General features: G+C 37.3%; 1 protein-coding gene across 1 annotated transcript; it reads right to left on the bottom strand.

Annotated features, from left to right (window-relative positions):
* Positions 1-3,988: 3,988 nt before the first annotated feature.
* On the bottom strand, positions 3,989-7,501 carry LOC139458946 (uncharacterized). Its single transcript, XM_071240383.1, has 4 exons — positions 7,214-7,501; positions 5,917-5,998; positions 5,205-5,378; positions 3,989-4,209 (listed from the first exon to the last, which is right to left on the bottom strand). The coding sequence occupies exons 1-4, from the start codon at positions 7,499-7,501 to the stop codon at positions 3,989-3,991; spliced, it is 765 nt and encodes a 254-aa protein (XP_071096484.1).
* Between the last annotated feature and the right edge of the window lie 8,002 nt (positions 7,502-15,503).

The raw sequence follows: 15,503 nt of genomic DNA, 5'->3' as shown, positions 1-15,503 counted from the left end.
GATCATGTTAAAGACTACTGAGATCATGTTAAACACAACTGAAATCATGTTAAAGACTACTGAGATCATGTTAAACACAACTGAAATCATGTTAAACACTACTGAGATCATGTTAAACACAACTGAAATCATGTTAAACACTACTGAGATCATGTTAAACACAACAGAGATTGTGTTAAACACAACTGAGTTCATGTTAAACACTTTTGAGATCATGTTAAACACTATTGAGATTATGTTAAACACTACTGAGATCATGTTAAAGACTACTGAGATCATGTTAAACACTACTGAGATTATGTTAAACACAACAGAGTTTCTGTGACAGGAAATGTGAAATTTATGTTCGATTAACTTTATCAGATCGTCTTGACTGTGCGCCGCCATTTTATTTGAAGCAAATGCAAGGGATATGAGAGGTGGAATCTGATTGGTCAATAGGAGGGACACAAAGGGACATAACTCGTAATAGCCACTGGTGGCACTACGATCGAGCCACGAAATTCCAGCCTTGTTCGGCAACTGGACTTTTATAGTCAGGTAACTCCCTTGCCACTAGAAGATGAGACGTTTACCACTTGGATGAAACCTACGGGCATGGACATCCAAGCGTTGGTGGCACGGGTGGCCCAGTCGCCTAAGGCACCGCGATTCACCGTGCAGAGTTGCGTCCCTTGGTAATAACGACGTTAATATGAGAACACTACTATTACAATACTATAACGTTAATGCTCTGCAGTGTTCGGCAATCTTCCGCAGTGTTCGGCGTTCAGGAGATTGCTGGTGAGGACGACTAAACAGATACTTTGTTTAACTCTCCTGAGATTATGTTAAACACAACTGAGATTATATTAAACACTGCTGAGATTATGTTAAACACCACTGAGATTATGTTAAACACTACTGAGATCAGGTTAAACAATACTGAGATTATGTTAAACACAACAGAGATTATGTTAAACACAACTGAGGTTATGTTAAACACAAATGAGGTTATGTTAAAGGCAACTGAGATTATGTTAAACACAACTGAGGTTATGTTAAAGGCAACTGAGATTATGTTAAATGCAACTGAGATTATAACCCGTGAAGATTCGTGTTAGAATAGGTCTAGAGCAACCCATGCTTGCCGTAAAAGGCGACTATGCTTGTCGTAAGAGGCGACTAACGGGATCGGGTGGTCAGCCTCGCTGACTTGGCTGATGCATGTCATCGTATCCCAATTGCGTAGATTGATGCCCTTGATGTCAGTTACTGGATTATCTGGTCCATCCTCGATTTCTTACAGACCACCGTCATATAGTGGGAATGTTGCTGAGTGCGGCGTTAAATAACAATAATAATAAAAACAATTGAAATTATGTAATCTCTCCTGGGGATATGTTGAGACACTACTGAAACTATGTTAACACAACTGAGGTTATGTTAAACACAACTGAGATCATGTTAAACACAACTGAAATCATGTTAAACACTACTGAGATCATGTTAAACACAACTGATATCATGTTAAACACTACTGAGATCATGTTAAACACTTTTGAGATCATGTTAAACACTATTGAGATTATGTTAAACACTACTGAGATCATGTTAAAGACTACTGAGATCATGTTAAACACTACTGAGATTATGTTAAACACAACAGAGATTATGTTAAACACAACTGAGATCATGTTAAACACTATTGAGATCATGTTAAACACTATTGAGATTATTTTAAACACTACTGAGATCATGTTAAAGACTACTGAGATCATGTAAAACACAACTGAAATCATGTTAAAGACTACTGAGATCATGTTAAACACAACTGAAATCATGTTAAAGACTACTGAGATCATGTTAAACACAACTGAAATCATGTTAAACACTACTGAGATCATGTTAAACACAACAGAGATTGTGTTAAACACAACTGAGTTCATGTTAAACACTTTTGAGATCATGTTAAACACTATTGAGATTATGTTAAACACTACTGAGATCATGTTAAAGACTACTGAGATCATGTTAAACACTACTGAGATTATGTTAAACACAACAGAGATTATGTTAAACACAACTGAGATCATGTTAAACACAACTGAGATCATTTTAAACATGAGAGACGAAAAGGCAACATATTGTCGACATAGATGTATTTACTGTGTAGTATTAAAACAAGATCTAGTTAATCAATGGATCAATTTCAATTTTATTATCACCAGTGGTATGAGTACATGTTTAAATGTTGTGTCAGCAGAATTTAGAGGTACGTCGAGTTCAAAAGTCACATGAGTAAAACACACAACTGCTCACATAAAAGTTGTTGTATATAATATGTATATCTGTGTCGACACATATTATGTGTCTAGACAGATATACATATCATATACAAAATCAATGCGACAAAACCTTTTCCCAGAAGCATATGAAATCACAGCTAAAAGCAGCGTCTGTTGCACCCTAAACATCTATTTTTTTAATGATACCAGGTGGACCTGAACAGGTGAGTATAACATGGAACCAGTCACACCAGTCCGGTGGCAACAGTCACTAACACACGCAGAGGCAAGGCACGTGTTCACCTGAACGAACAAGTCAAAATAAGGGATTGTGTGAAATGTTGGCTCCAAAGACAGGTCCTGCCGGAGTACTGCTCGACATAACTGTAAAGTGGACTGGTGGACTAGCAGAAGTAAGAATGAGAAAAATTGAAGAAGAAGAATACGTGCGAAGAAGAATAGTAAAAACAGAAGAAGTTAAGAAGAAAGTGTAAGAAATATAAAGAGGAAGCATCAGAAAAACACCAGAAGTAAAAAGAAAAGATTAAAAAAAAGTAAGGAAAAGATGAGGAAAAGCCAGAAGACCTAAGAGGAAGATGTTGTATCAAAATGTTATTTATCATATATACTTCACATGTCATGTTATGATCAGTGTTAATCGAGACTCTGGCATTGACGGTTTGTATTTAAATGTGTAATATCTATCAGCTTATGACATATACTGTTTCGTATAATCGTTTTCGATCCCAAAAGAAGTTCGGTTTTTACAGATTTAAAAGTTAAAAAAATATACATTTAAATATGTGAAAAATGACACATGGGAAATATTTTTCTCTTGTACATATAAGTAAAGCGGTTAAATAACATGGCATATTTTTTCATTTAAAAATTATATTTCTGTGAATTCTAATTTATGCTCGGTGGGCACGGATGGCCCATTCTTCCAAGGGGGTGCAATTCTCCGTGCAGAGTTGCGTCCCTTGGGTACGCCAGAAACCTATGAAGGTGGGTTCGAATCCCGGCTCGCCCGATTATGTTTCTAGGTTTGTCAGTACCATACCCGTGCTATTAGGTTTCACCGACGTTTCAAACGTCGGAGACATGCATCACTTCGTGTTTGTCCCCTACATTCAGCCGTTAAAGAACTGGAACACTGTTCAAAGAAGCGTAAAACCCAAATCACTCACTCATCCTGTGGCCAGTCTTTAGTCACGGAGATAATAAACCACACTGGTGTGTTCTGTGCTATATAGAGAATTTCACCCGAGTGTCTTTTGATATCAAATATATCAACACGAGTTGATAAAAGTGGGAAAACTCCGAGGCTCGCCGAGGATTTATTCCACTTTTATCATCCAACATCATTCTTCCAACTTTTTCAGTTTGTAGACAGTAATTAGCAGTGTCTAAGTGTAAAAAAGTACTGCTTACAGCTTCAGTAGCAGAGCCGTTAGTGATGTCATTTGATTGTGACGTCATGGTAACCAATGACGTCACAATGGTCTTCAAAGCATAGTGATGCAATTTCATTGCAGTGATATCTACAGTGTAGATATCGCTTGATCTCACCCAAGCGATACCGCCTGTGGGAGCCAGTTTTGGACGATAAAAACATGTTAACTGAAAAACAAAACCGGTTTTGAATAACTTGAATTGATCTAGGGTGCCAATCTGGACCATACCTAACCCCTTTGAAGGTGGCTATAGAATATACATGCTATTCATACAGTATATGTCAAGTCGCACAACACGTGATTGACGTAAGTTGAGCATAACCTAGATCTCCAGCCTAAAGCACCCGCCACGATGCAATTCTCTTTGTTGCGGATTGTGATTGGTTGACTGAGGGTCCAGTCACCATATACCAACGGCCGACCGTTGCTCCATAGCCAAGTCCCATCCTCTTCGTTGCCTGCTACAAACACATTGACGTTGCTGTTTTCTGTAATGCAAAATGAATGGCATAGTACAGTAAAACTGGGTTAACTCAGTACTCAGGACATCCAATGTTTGTTGACTAATCCTTCGTAAGAGGCAGGATTTGAAATGTTAGGAAAAGTAACAAACTCTCTCTTAAATGTGTTCTACAGGTAAAAATCAATCATCAAGGGAATTTCGAGTTTCTAATTTAGTTGTATCCATGTTTGTGTCAGAGTATAAGTAAATAAAGATTAATAGTTGGCAATCCCGCAATCCCGAATCAAGAGTAGATTCTCTCTCTCTCTCTCTCTCTCTCTCTCTCTCTCTCTCTCTCTCTCTCTCTCTCTCTCTCTCTCTCTCTGTGTCTCTCTGTGTGTCTCTCTCTCTCTCATTGAGAGAGAGGGGGGGGGGGGGGGGGGGGGGGCAAGACAAGCGATGATATATATGGCCAAAATATCCATAAAGATTCGTAAATATGCATAGCATTATACCACGTGGTGCTATCCGGAGTTCGAAAGAAGCGGTGCTCTAGCTGAAGGCACAGGTGTTGGGTGGTATCTGGTTCGTGTGCAGAACGATTGTTCTCCTACAAATTGAGTGACTATTGTTTTACGCCGCCTTTAGCAATATTCACGTCGGAAGACACCAGAAATGAGCTTCGCACAATGTACCCATGTGGGGATTTGAACCCGGGCCTTCGGCGTGACGAACGAACGCTCTACCAACTTGGCTACCCCATCGCCCCGCCAATAATGAAGCACACCAGTCATTCTATATTGTAGCACATATCCGTGCTTAATTAATGCTCATGTGTACATTATGTAGGGATATCATGTAATGACGGGCCCTTAACAGATCCAATGCAGCTGTGGTGAAAACAGAGCCAAACCCCACTAACGAGGATACAAAAATGGAGACATGACACACTGGAAAATCAATGATTTTTAAATGCCACTGAAAGATATAATGTAATGGGTCTCTAACTGCTCTGTGCGTGTCAATAAAAAGTCAACAAACCTGTTATTCCAATGTAGACTTTGAAAAGCTTATTCTTTTCCTCGGTGTCCAGTGTTGACAGGTGCCATCCCTGCGCAGCGCAAATCTCTGTCGCCAAGCTTCTGTTGTTCTTAAGAGGGATCAAACGAAGACAGTACCTTGTGCGTCCTTGAACAAGGCAAGGGCTCCAGTCCTCTGTCAAAACAACGAATTGTTTTCTGAGAATCATCGAAGCATATTTTGGAAAACAAGTAACATGTAAGGATTTTTAATTACGGGGACTACATAATTGTGTTGTTTGTGTTTCAGTAGCATAGATAATGTTTATTATTTCTTAAAAGATTAATGACATATCGTAAATGATAGGCCAACTATTTCCAAATGACAGTTTAAGGCACAGGCGAACCCAGGGAGTGGTGAGTGGGGTGAGGTGGGGATGGGGGTCTTGGAGCCCCCATCCCTCACCTCGTCTGTTCATCGTTTATTATCAACTGGTCTATATGTTTTCCTTTTTCACTCACTTTTAAATAAATTACATGCCTTGGGGGGTAAGGATTAGTAAGGGATAGGTATGTAGGTTTTAAATTATTTGATGGTAACCGATGGTAAATTAACAGTGAACATTTAGCAATGGCAGACATTTCTAATGGGTCGATACGTAGACCCAATATTACTGTTAACCTATGGTGAATGGATGAAGGCGTACGACAAACGCAGCTATAAGCACCCATACCACAGAGAGGGACATTGGTCCTACTGACTCGGCACCGCGTCTGCGGAGGACAGGAATGCCCTGCACATTGACCCGCGACCTTCTGAAAACAGGAAAACTGCACGTTAACAGATATGCGTGAACCAGAGGAACAAGTCAATTGTGACAGGGGAACACGTCAGTCTACCACTTCACGTGTAACAGAGAAACATATGACAGAGGAACAGTTCATTCGTTGCAGAGGAACACGTCATGCGTGACAGAGAAACATATGGCAGAGGAACAGGTCATTCGTAACAGAGGAACATGTCATACGTAACAGAGAAACATATGACAGAGGAACACGTCATTCGTAACATAGGAACACTTTATGCGTAACAGAGAAACATATGACAGAGGAACACTTTATGCGTAACAGAGAAACATATGACAGAGGAACACTTCATTCGTAGCAGAGGAACACGCCATGGGTAACAGAGAAACATATGACAGAGGAACACTTCATGCGTAACAGATCGAGGAACATGTCATACGCAACAGAGAAACATATGACAGAGGAACAGGTAATTCGTAACATAGGAACACTTTAAGCATAACAGAGAAACATATGACAGAGGAACACTTTATGCGTAACAGAGAAACATATGACAGAGGAACACTTCATTCGTAGCAGAGGAACACGTCATGCGTAACACAGGAACACTTCATGCGTAACAGAGAAACATATGACAGAGGAACACGTGATTCGTAACAGAGGAACACGTCATTCGTTACAGAGAAACATATGACAGAGGAACACTTCATGCGTAACAGAGAATTATGTAGCAAGACAATTCGGTAATATTAAATAGAATGTACTTTTCCATGCAAGCTGAAGTGTCATAACCTACGAGAAATATCACTAAAGAAAAAAAATAGTCAAACCGCGAAAAATGTTTTCTTTAATATACGAAAAAACACATAATATCCTTTATCAAATAGTTGTTGGTTTTCGTCGAAACATTGTTACACTAAAGTTATTTTACTGATCAAGAAAGAAAGTTTGTTATTCATACTGCATTGAGATTCCCTGACGATCTGACAAGTTATTTTTTCCAACATTCTTTATTCATGTAAATTCAAAAATATTAAGTTATGCAATATTTTTTTGTCCTTAGCACGACACGACAACCATCCATCCCCGGTTTCATCTGATAGCCAACATACCCCCATCCCCGTTCTCATTCCAAAACACACACCCATCACCCATCTGACATTTAACTCAGTTGCACAAGACAACAAAGAGTTTGATACAGACGTATGATCATTGTCAGCTTACCTGTAACCAGTTAATGATGTCATCGTAGACGTAGTCGTCATATATCACCACTTCCTTTTCGTTTGTCGACTTCGCGTATAAGGAGCACACCCTGTCGCTCCGTCGCAGATCAAAGGCTTGACACACTTTGAAGCTGAGACAGTCGCTTGCGCACCTGTACACGTCTGACCCGGGGGTCTGATAGAACAGGGAAGCACCCCCTGCAACCCTCCCCGCCATATTACCAGGATGACAATACCCTCCCACAAGGCTCCCGAAACTGAACCCTAGTACAAGCACGTCAAGCATCGCGCAGTGTAGCCCTTTCCAACAGCTTCTAAACAGACAGTGTTTTGAAATGACATGATAAACTATTATCTTTTCTTCTTAACTATTGATGTATGTACGGTAATTAAGCGCCGAAAGGAAAATATTGATTGACCAAATACAGATGTAACCTCATTACGTATTATATATTATGTATGACTGCATCGAACATGATAGATTATTTTACTGTTTTACCGAATATGAAGTCAATGGAACTGTAGTTAGCCCTGTGGTTAAAGCGTTCGCTCGTCACGTCGAATGTCCTGCTATGATTGTGCGAAGTCAGTTCGTGGAATATTGCTTAAAACAATGTTTACGAATATTGACTGCGAGACACGAGTATAAAGATAATATACACTTGCTTAACGTAATTTAAACAGTAAACCAATGAGGATCGGGTTACGTTAACTCCTGTATTTCCATTTGACCGGGGACGGTGGGGTAGCCTAGTGGTTAAAGCGTTCGCTCGTCACGCCGAAGACCCGGGTTTGATTCCCGACATGGGTACAATGTGTGAAGCCCATTTCTGGTCTCCCCCGCCGTAATATTGCTGGAATATTGCTAAAAGCGCTGTAAAACCATACTCACTCACTTAATGTACTGATACTTAACAGGCTGACCTAGCATATGTCAATTGTTTGATAGGCATTGACAAAGTAGACCAAAATATTATAGATAACAACTTCTCTATAAATATATAATAGCGACGTTTCGGTAGAGATCATTTTACCGTTGTCAAGCAAGACGGAATAATGGACATGGTGTAGAATTTGTTACAGTGGGTGAAGGATTAACGACCGAGGAAGCCAACAAACAAACCAATTACCCAGGATTAAATAGTAGGAGGGTTGGTTGGATATGCTTGATCAGTTCATAGAAGCATACGCACACGCACATGCACATGCACACACACGCGCACACGTACACGGACATGCACGTGCACGCGCACGCACCTGCACACGAACCCGAGCACACGCACCACATGCACGCACGCACGCACGCACGCACGCACGCACGCACACACACACACACACACACTTTCAAGTTCATGGAACCGAGGGGCGGTCGGGTAGTCTAGTGGTTAAAGCGTTCACTCGTCACGCCGAAGACCCGGGTTCGATTCCCGACATGGGTACAATGTGTGAAGCCCATTTCTGGTGTCCCCCGCCGTGATATTGCTGGAATATTGCTAAAAGCGGCGTAAAACCATATTCACTCACTCACTCACTCACTCATGGAACCGTCTCTGCATTGGTTGTAAGTTTTATGGTCTCGGGGATCTTTATTTGTTATTCAAATCTTTGTTCGCCCCGATTATTTCTAGGTTTGCCAGCACAATACCAACCAAAGTGGTAAACATCTAAGACCTGCAGTACTTCGTGCTTTCCTCCCGCATTAAGCTGACACACCTTGATATAACTGGAATACTGTTCAAAGTGGCGTTAAACAATACTCACATACTCTGTTGTGTTAATTTCATGATCAATGCACCGCGTTCAAGCAAAAGTATTTGCATGCAATAAAGGTTTACGAGAATGCATTTGTGTAAAGATCTTTAGGTTTATCCCTGAAATCGATATTATGTACAACACTTCGTCATACCATGAAGATTGGCGATTGTAAAACTAGTTACTATTGTATTGTTACAATACTATTTATTAGTTCCAATCATATGCGTTCAAAATGCGTTAATGTCATACTTAATGCGACTTCGTTCATAGACATCGTCGTGGTTGTCGAATCAGTATATGGACAATCAATAGGCAAATAACTTCAGGAGCATACAGTCTTATCAATAGACCACAACATGCAATCAACAGTCTTACAACAAACATAATTGGAGACAAAAGCATGAATTGTTTAAATTTTTTAGTCGATAGTATATGTACAGATTCAATAAGGAACTCAACGACTCTGTTTTTTTAGCTTGAAACTGGTTCGCCACATAGCATGTATAGAATATTGTTAAGATCGGAACCACAATTATAGATATGATTTTCTAGCAGATTTGCCTTGAATAGGTCGGCTTTTAAGAAAACTGCATGCATGCATGGTCTTGTATGTTAAATATGTGTTTTCCTGTTTCCTATCAGATAAAACAATGGCAGTGTGTTAAGATGCGACTATGCTTGTCGCAAGAGGCGACTAACGCGATCGGGTGGTCAGGCTTGCTGACTTGCAAGTCATATCCAAATGCTTACATCGATGCTCATGATATCAATCACTGGATTGTCTGGTCCATGCAAGATTATTTACAGACCGCCGTCATATAGCTGTAATATTGCTGAGTGCGGCGTTAAACAACAAACAAACACGGCTGATTGAAGCCGAGTCCCCATACGCTAAAGTATACAGCTGCTATAGGAAGGTTTCCGTAGAGCGGTTGTTCGAAACCTGCTCCGAAAGTTATACATTGTATATTACTCCCCAAAATGTTAACTCTACACCATAGTGCGGTTATCATTTCTAAAAAGATATCTCAAAGATAATAAAAATTCTTTACTTGTTGATAAAATTGTAATTTCTTCTCTAAACATCTGTGAAGATATAAAGGTTTGCTACGGTAGATAAACCAGGTATCACAGTTAGTTAAAAGTTTTGCAGTCGTACAGACATGTTGTGAACACAGAGATCATAAATATTTTGAGTAAACATACTTTATCTAATGAGATACTAGTTTAACGAACCAGAATATTCATAGTTTAGTTTTGTTGAACCAATTAAAATCAAAACATAATTTCCCCTATTAAAATACTACGAACCTTCTGGTAAAACAAAATTTGCGAACTTTCTGCAAAAGAGCAAGCAATCTGAAGCAAGCATTTATTTTCCGCGTCGTGATTTACATGAAAAGTATATCACGCGTTGTAGCGGAATATATGTAATGTTATTGCAAAGAATTATGGTATGTTGTTTGTAGAGCTGTTATTATGCAATCCCTATCACTTCAGAGAAATGTTCTAAAGGAAATGGGTTTTTTGTTTACAAATACCAATACATTTTCCTGCATAAAAGCCTACTAAATGAGAAATGAAATGTGTTAATATATTTGTGGTAGCAATGTGTTCGCACAATAGTATTTTGATTAAACTTCACGTTTTTATGTACAGATATTAATCTTTAATGTGTTCCAGGATAATGAAAGTATCATTTAAAAAATGAGTTACGTCCTAGATTCCTATGTTCCTACATAAAGATTCCTATGTAGTAATGCCGAATTAAAATCAAATGTACACCAAGAAATGTGCATTTAACATTCGAAAGATAATATAAATCGTTAATGAATGCTCCATGGATAAGTTCAGGACACTTTTGCTATAACTCTAAGATACACATCAGAAGAGAATCTGTCTTTACAACTTGCGATCTTGGTGAAATCCATGATGAATAATATAATGTAATGTTTGTATGTAAGAATTATTGATTGTTTAGAAACACTTGATTACGAACAATTGTTCATAATTTTAAATGTTAACAAGATATTTTTAAAATATGGCAGTCAATGGGCGATCTTTTTGTTCCAAAGGGCAATAACTCTCCTTTTGAAATGATATAAGCGACGGTCCAACCTGTCGCTTCCGGTCTGGTTCCCGGATCAATGCGCGCTGCGACAACGACTGACATGTAGAGACGGAGCCAAGCTAAAGAGTTATCCTGTTGCACCTTCGTTCAAAAACGGTCGTTTACAACTGAATATTTTTAACTAGCACATATTTTGTAGTGATTATTAGTTTATAATATCAATATTTGTTGAGTATTCAACTACAAGACGAATTGTCACTTTGGAATATAGCGGGGAAAACGTCATGAAAAATGGTATATTGTCACGGTATTTTCTACGTCAGAAAACAGCGAGGCATTCTGTCAGTCTGGGCTAACATATTGCATCGATGAAATAATGCAAATTTTATGTATCAGCCTTTGTGTTATTTCCTACAACAATTCATGCATTCAAATCTCAACAAATACTACCACGAACTTCAGTTTAATAAAATTAGTGATACGCCAACATTTGCAGCACACAGACATCTTTGACAGGCCTTTACCAATGATCTATATAGTAAGTATACATCCGTGCCTTTACAAATATTTTAAGAAGAAATAACGTTCAAAATAATAAAACTGATTTTAAATGTTACTTTTTATATCAAAGTTAAAGTTGCATCTGAATATTTAAATTTATATTATTTTTGTAGAAATAGGCCTAATGAACATCTACCATGCAGCTATTAAGCAATCAGTTACTCAGTTGCAACATGCAACTAGTCATCATACTTTGAAATAAGAGATTTACCCATATTATTCTGCCCCTTATAACATGTGTCCCACCATTAAGTGCTCTGGGTCATCACAGGTGTTAATTCATTGATCCATCATTTCTTACAGAATTCTGACACTCATGCTCTTAAAATAGTAGTTAATTACAGAGATGTGTCCCAACAAACAACAAATCATACTGACTACCCCACAAAATGTGTATGATGCATAAATATATCTAAATCAAAGTTTTATCTTCTTGTTTTAGTAACGTTATATTTTTTTTAATGTTGACAAATTTCCCATACAAACCCACACACTATCCTGCTGTATCTAAGTATCCTGATTTTCATTCAACAGTACTTCAAGACACCTGTAGTTTAAAGTATATTTTGTAGTTATTATTATCATATAGCAAATACGAATTTTATATGAAAATATGAATATGAAAGTTGATCATCAAATCTTCCGATGGTTAAATAAATGGAAATTGAACCCCACAGTCATTCCATGTAGATAATGAATTTATTTATGTTATTTGTTTTTGCATATAACAGATTATACTTACATATTTTACAGTCAGTGTCTATAATCAGGCGCAATATGTATTTTGACTGAACATTTCAGTCAATATGCATATTGACTGATTCACCCAGGTAAGGTATATTTTTTCTTAAATTTTCATTCATTTATTATTGACTAAAAATAGGACCGGATTTTAGACAGACAGGCTGAAATGTATAGACTGCATAATTTAATCTTCTCAAATTAATTTGGTTCTAGTTTGATCTTATCAAGATCAAAGTAACTTATGTAAGAAATTAAAAATGTTTTCACAATGAATTGATTGATTTTCCAAACCTGAAAGAATACCAGAGTCCCAATACTAGTACACATGCTCAAGTGTGCCAAGATATTAAATAAAATAATAAGAGTCATTGTGCAATGCTGATATCTTTTGTTGTGAAGAGAAAAAAGAAAAACATTATTAATTTGTTTGTTGGAATTTGAAACATCAGTTTAGAACAAGGAAACATAAAAAGCAAGGCCTAATGAAGTTAAGAATCAGCTGTATCTGTGTCACAATCATATGATTATTGTCAATGCAAACTGGATGTAGACACTGCATTGTTAATACACAAAAAACATTATAGAGATTGGCATTTAGTATGAATATATTGTTTTATTTTATAAAAATTGTAGTTGGTACAAATACTCTTGAATATGTATTTTAACTAATTTATAGGGTCCCCTGTGTCTGAATTGGGTTTTTTCTGCTTTGTAAAATTAAAAAAAGGCCAAAATAATATATATCTTTCATTGATCATATTGAAATATAATCATGGTAGTATTTGGCAACAAACAGCTACCATTCATATACATAAAAATCCTTGTATACAACATGCACCAATTAACCCTTAAATATCAAAACAGATTTCAGTGATTTCCATTTCTTTTATTTTGAAGATTGTATCATGATATCTAGTTGATGACGTAATTTTACAGTGCCTGTTACTCTTACAATTTCTTGAGAACTTTTCTCATTGCTCTCAGTTATATATCTGACAAATACTTACATGTGTTGCTGTCAATATTCACAACATTGAGCCTACGGGCAACGTTGCATGAGACCTTCACATTTCGCGTAACGTATCGCCTCACAGTTTTACATAATGAAATGCATGCATATGATGTGGCCTGCTCGGCGATGCTACAACATAGATATAGGAGTAACGTATACAAAATCTACTTAATTTTCATAATCATACATCAAGGGCAACACTTGCAGTACCGATTGCAAAACGTCAACAAAGCGACCTGGGAGGAACGATCAGCTGATTTCACCGCATCGCTTCGAACGCCTATCTAGTGGTTAACTATACAATATAATCAGTCGTGGTCATCCCTGATGTATAATTATATCAAGGAACATTTATTTCCGGACATGGCAATAGATAAATAATTGTTTAGGCGAAAAGATATGCTGTCCGCACACAAGTGTGACCGTTGCCGACAGAGGTGAAGGTTGTACTAGTTAACTGTCTATAGGCGTCATAGTAACATGTAGTGCTCGTATGGCGCATACCACATGCGCCGTCAGTTTAAGGTTGGACCGTCCGGGTCAGCGCACCTAGCGGGTTAGTGAAGGGAAGATAAATTGAAAAAGATCGCCCATTAGTTCGATATTGTTAAAGCTGTGGCTATTTATACTTAAAAGATCAGGGAGTTAACTCCCTTGGAAAGTGTTTACGTGCGCTTCAGTCGTGTACCTTACTGATGCAATCGGGTTGTCAAAGCAAGCTGAAACATTTTGTATTGCATACTGTCTATCTGAAAGTATCATGTCAATTTGCTGCATGACTTGCCAATCCATTCAATAATTGGAATCCATTTTTAAAAATTAGTAGTTTTCCAAACCCATGCTCAAAGTTCAAATGCGTATATAGAGGATATAATGAAATTCCCACAAGCGATAAGATATGTATACATATGCTTCTGCTGTGTTCGTAATTTACAAATTTGAATGTATTGATAAATAATCTCTCGTCGTAGAGAGATATGTTCTTTAATATTTGGTATCATTTAAATCTCTACAAATATATTAAATTACATGGCATAAGTGTTATTTATGGGTTTTTTCAATTAATTGTTTTCATATATAGTAAAAATGTCGCACAAGCATTACTTAATTTGGAAGATAGGAGTTTCAATGGTAGAGTTCGTTTCATAATTGGCGGAAATTTCCGTTCTAAATTTGATAGTTGAACGCATAATTATTCAGTTTGGTTGTTACGCAATTATGTGATCTTTGTTTCCTATGTTTACGATCGAAAGGTACTGAAGATGACCGCACTTCTGTTGCGTAAAACCTTTTTTAGCGTTTACCCAAACGTCCAAAATCCCTTAGATTACATTTTGCTAATCTTGACAAGATGTGATTTGATGAAAACAGCGTGCACGTTTCCATGCATGTGCGCTACTAGATATTTTGCTCACGTATAATGTCACCGCGAGTATATTACGCATAACTTCCTCAATGGTATAAACTGTTCAGAATGAAGTAGATCATTATTGTTATAGGGCGGATCAAGATGGAGAAAGTCGACAAATACCTATTATGTGGTTCCGAGTTGCATCATAATGTAAACAGAGTATAAATTGATTCAAGCTAACTAAACTGAAATAAATACTTAACGTGTCATCGTACATTTAATATAAGTCTATTGTTCCGCTTAAACCCAGGAAACACTTTAAAGTAACCTGTGAATACGTATAGTGTGTGACAAAAACATTTTTGAGTTTTTAAATCCACACAAATTCAGAGTTTTTGAATCAACAAGCCAAATTTTGATAATTTTGATACGATAATGTAAATCAAGAATGTTTGGAATTTCAAAAGCAACATCAGCATGAATTAAAATGTTGATACTAAATACTTCAAACAATCAAACTAATGTAAGCGATTCTTGGATTTGATATACATGTATATCTACGTATGAAATATAACTATAATTGCATTGAATATGTGTAAAATGTAAAATGTACCCAATAAATAAGATGTGTAAATGATTAAATATGTATTTGTATATATATAGATATACTAGTAGATGATTGCTTTTAATATTTATTATATTCGATTTTATCAACGAGTATCATTAAAAAACAGTGTTGTTGGTTCTAACATCGATGTGTTGATCTGTGTATATACTAGGCCTATAAACCGCAA

The sequence above is a fragment of the Haliotis cracherodii genome, unplaced genomic scaffold (assembly GCF_022045235.1).
Source record: "Haliotis cracherodii isolate W230 unplaced genomic scaffold, xgHalCrac1.p SCAF_13, whole genome shotgun sequence".
NCBI lineage: Eukaryota > Metazoa > Mollusca > Gastropoda > Lepetellida > Haliotidae > Haliotis > Haliotis cracherodii.
The sequence above is the reverse complement of the archived record's forward strand: the minus strand, read 5'-3'. Positions and strand labels throughout refer to the sequence as shown.

Coding starts and splice junctions, on each gene's coding strand:
- LOC139458946 (XM_071240383.1), bottom strand. CDS start 7,501: ATGCTTGACGTGCTTGTACTAGGGTTCAGTTTCGGGAGCCTTGTGGGA. Junction 5,999..7,213: donor ACATCATTAACTGGTTACAG/GTAAGCTGACAA, acceptor TCCTGTTTTCAG/AAGGTCGCGGGTCAATGTGC. Junction 5,379..5,916: donor GACCAATGTCCCTCTCTGTG/GTATGGGTGCTT, acceptor TTGTTTTGACAG/AGGACTGGAGCCCTTGCCTT.